We start from the raw sequence: 2,746 nt of genomic DNA, 5'->3' as shown, positions 1-2,746 counted from the left end.
ATCAAAGTTTTTTCGATAACTTTTCTGGAAGGATAATTTTATCTCATCTTTAGCTTTTTCGCTTCACCAAATTAGGTCCACAAAACACAGCCACATGGGCGGGTGAAACCGGCTTAACTTTCCGGATCTTGAGCACATGTCCATAGCTTACACGGCAGGCACTGTTGTTCTGTAGCTTTATAGCAGTATCAGTATATATCAAATATCAACATCAAAGACCATTAATTCCTCCCTTTCTCACTCGTATCATCCAAACTCTAAGTTTACACTATCACTATTTGCTGCGTATATTCACTTTTTTTTTTCGTGATTTGTAAATTATTGGCAACAAGCAGAAAATGGAATGAGGTTACATTAAGTGCAAGAACTAAAAAGATATTATATATCAATCATATGGCCAATTCCTCAAAATATATACATTAAATATTATGTTTGTTGTAGGTTTCTCCTAATATATATATATATATATTAATAATGTCACATCACATGATACTTGATCATCAGAGTAAAAATCTCGATTTTCTTTTATCAAGTTCTTGGTTCATCTGTATTGTTAGAAAGAAGCCGAGGATTAGTAACTCATATGTTCGAGACTCGATTATAACAATCTTTTCATCGATTAAAAAAATGTTATAAAAAAAAGTAATTAAGAAAACCGAGTGATTGTAAGAGATTAATGAGCTTTTATTTTCGTTGTTATTCATAAATTTCTCCTTTGTAAAAGGGATTAGATTTCCAATCCATCGCACAAGGAATTTTGAAATCGTGAGACTAATTAATAATATACCTTGCAATTGACAAAGAGGATCTAGAATCTTGATCAATTTCTTCTTGATCTCTACAAGTTAAACTAATGACACAACTCGGAAGAAATGATAACATAAAGAAGAAGATAGCTAGGTAGCTAGCTGTACGTATATCCCAGCTAATTGAACTACGTACCCACGAATTAAATCTACAGAAGAAATCGTAGGACCCTTAGTTCTTGAGTAAGCTTTACTCAGTTGAAGTCGGAATCCATACTGATCTTGATTACCTTAACTGATCAAATTTACTGAAGAAACTCACGATTCAGCTAGAGATAATTGATTTATCGTCCATTTTCAAGGCTTCACTGAGATCTTAACCCATTCATAGCGCCCCTCTAATGGCTCGTCCTTCGTTATGTCATAGTTATACCTACATTCACAAATTATAGATAATTCATTAGCTAACATAGAGTTTGCGGGTGGGGCGGGACGGGGCGAAGGCGAGATAGAGATTACTTGTCCATGAATTGTTTATGAAGTTTCGTTTCAGCAGCAGAAAAGAATTCTTCGAGTTCAACCTCGGAAGGCCTTTTCTCCGCTAATATGGAACGTCGGCGAAAATTGGACTCGCGTGGCATGGAGGTAGACTCCAGCTCGACTAACTCAGCTTGAACCTCGCTAGACCGTGTCGTTTCTCTCCTGGAAAAGATGCAACTTCTCGTAAATGAAGGGGAATTTTTTTAAACAGTACGACCACTTCTGCGCATGGAAGTGAGTGAAGGTGAGAGACAGTGCGCGTGGAACTGTACGTGGAAGGAATTGCAGAGGGAATGATTCACTCGAAGATTTAAATACAGAATTAAATCAAATCGCATATAATTTACCTCTTCTCTAAATTGTCAGCTGATGTAGCCAAAAACTCCTCATTCTCCTCCTGTGTGTATAGCAAAAAGGAATTCAAAATGGGAACCTAGCTCGTGTATTAGATTTGAAGCACAATCAAATCTCTAAGGCGATATTAATTCCGCCATCCGTAACTTCCAGTTAAATTAATAAGCATGAGATTGTAGAATTCAACCGCTCCTTCAAAAGTAATACATACCTCCAGATCTACGAAATCCTTACTCCCCTCGGCCAGCTGGCTCGATCCATTGCTTGAGTAACAAGACGCCAAAGCATGATCGGAACCACCGCTGTCGCATGTCGAATCTCCTGAAGTCACCTGAAAATCTGAATTCCCCGCCGGAACCGCGGCTAAGAGTCGCGTTTTGAGCCGCACTAGGGACGCGGTCATCTCAGATTCTCCTAATCCAATTTTCCTCTTCTTATCCGGCGGCGGCTGAGACGCCGAAGTCCGAGACACCCACGCGCCAATCTGCGGCGTCTTTTCCACCACCGCCTCTCTGGAACGCTTGCACTCCCTCATATACCTGCCCATGGCAGAAAACCTCCCGAGAAACTATATTCCGCTTAACTCCCAGCAGTCTACACCATGCGCAAAGAGATTGATCCGCACGTAGCAAAATTTCCCAATGCTGGAGAATGATCTTGTTGCTGCTGCAGCGCTTTTTTGGTGTGTTATAAAAAGGTTTAGAGAGAGAGTGAGTGGGTGGTGATGATGGTGATAATCATCGTGATGATGGTGATCGAGATGGTTTGGGCCTTTTCAACGGCTCAGATTTCTCTCTATTTTGGCATGCCCCAAACTCCGTTAACGTCAACTGGATTTTCTGACGTTCACCGTTACGCAGATCTGGCATGCAATATTAGCCGTCTGATCGTTTTTGCTATCCATTGGAAGTTTGAAACGTGTAATTAACATTTTTAGCGGATTTTAGTGACTAACTAACTAATATCAGGATTGTCCAAACATGTTAATTACACATTTATAATTACTATAATGATTTTTACTCAATATTGTACACTTACATATATTGGAATGTAATAATTGTCTTGGTAGAAAAATCGAAACATAACGATTGAATTATGTATGATTT

The 2,746-nt window shown here is 39.1% G+C and overlaps 1 protein-coding gene across 1 annotated transcript; it reads right to left on the bottom strand.

The window, feature by feature from the left end:
* Positions 1-643: 643 nt before the first annotated feature.
* Positions 644-2,357, bottom strand: LOC140970847 (cyclin-dependent kinase inhibitor 6-like). The gene is made up of 4 exons (XM_073432796.1): positions 1,852-2,357; positions 1,634-1,683; positions 1,266-1,448; positions 644-1,179 (listed from the first exon to the last, which is right to left on the bottom strand). The coding sequence occupies exons 1-4, from the start codon at positions 2,185-2,187 to the stop codon at positions 1,104-1,106; spliced, it is 645 nt and encodes a 214-aa protein (XP_073288897.1). The 5' UTR covers positions 2,188-2,357; the 3' UTR covers positions 644-1,103.
* Positions 2,358-2,746: the final 389 nt, after the last annotated feature.

This window comes from Primulina huaijiensis, chromosome 2, assembly GCF_012295235.1.
Source record: "Primulina huaijiensis isolate GDHJ02 chromosome 2, ASM1229523v2, whole genome shotgun sequence".
NCBI lineage: Eukaryota > Viridiplantae > Streptophyta > Magnoliopsida > Lamiales > Gesneriaceae > Primulina > Primulina huaijiensis.
The sequence above is the reverse complement of the archived record's forward strand: the minus strand, read 5'-3'. Positions and strand labels throughout refer to the sequence as shown.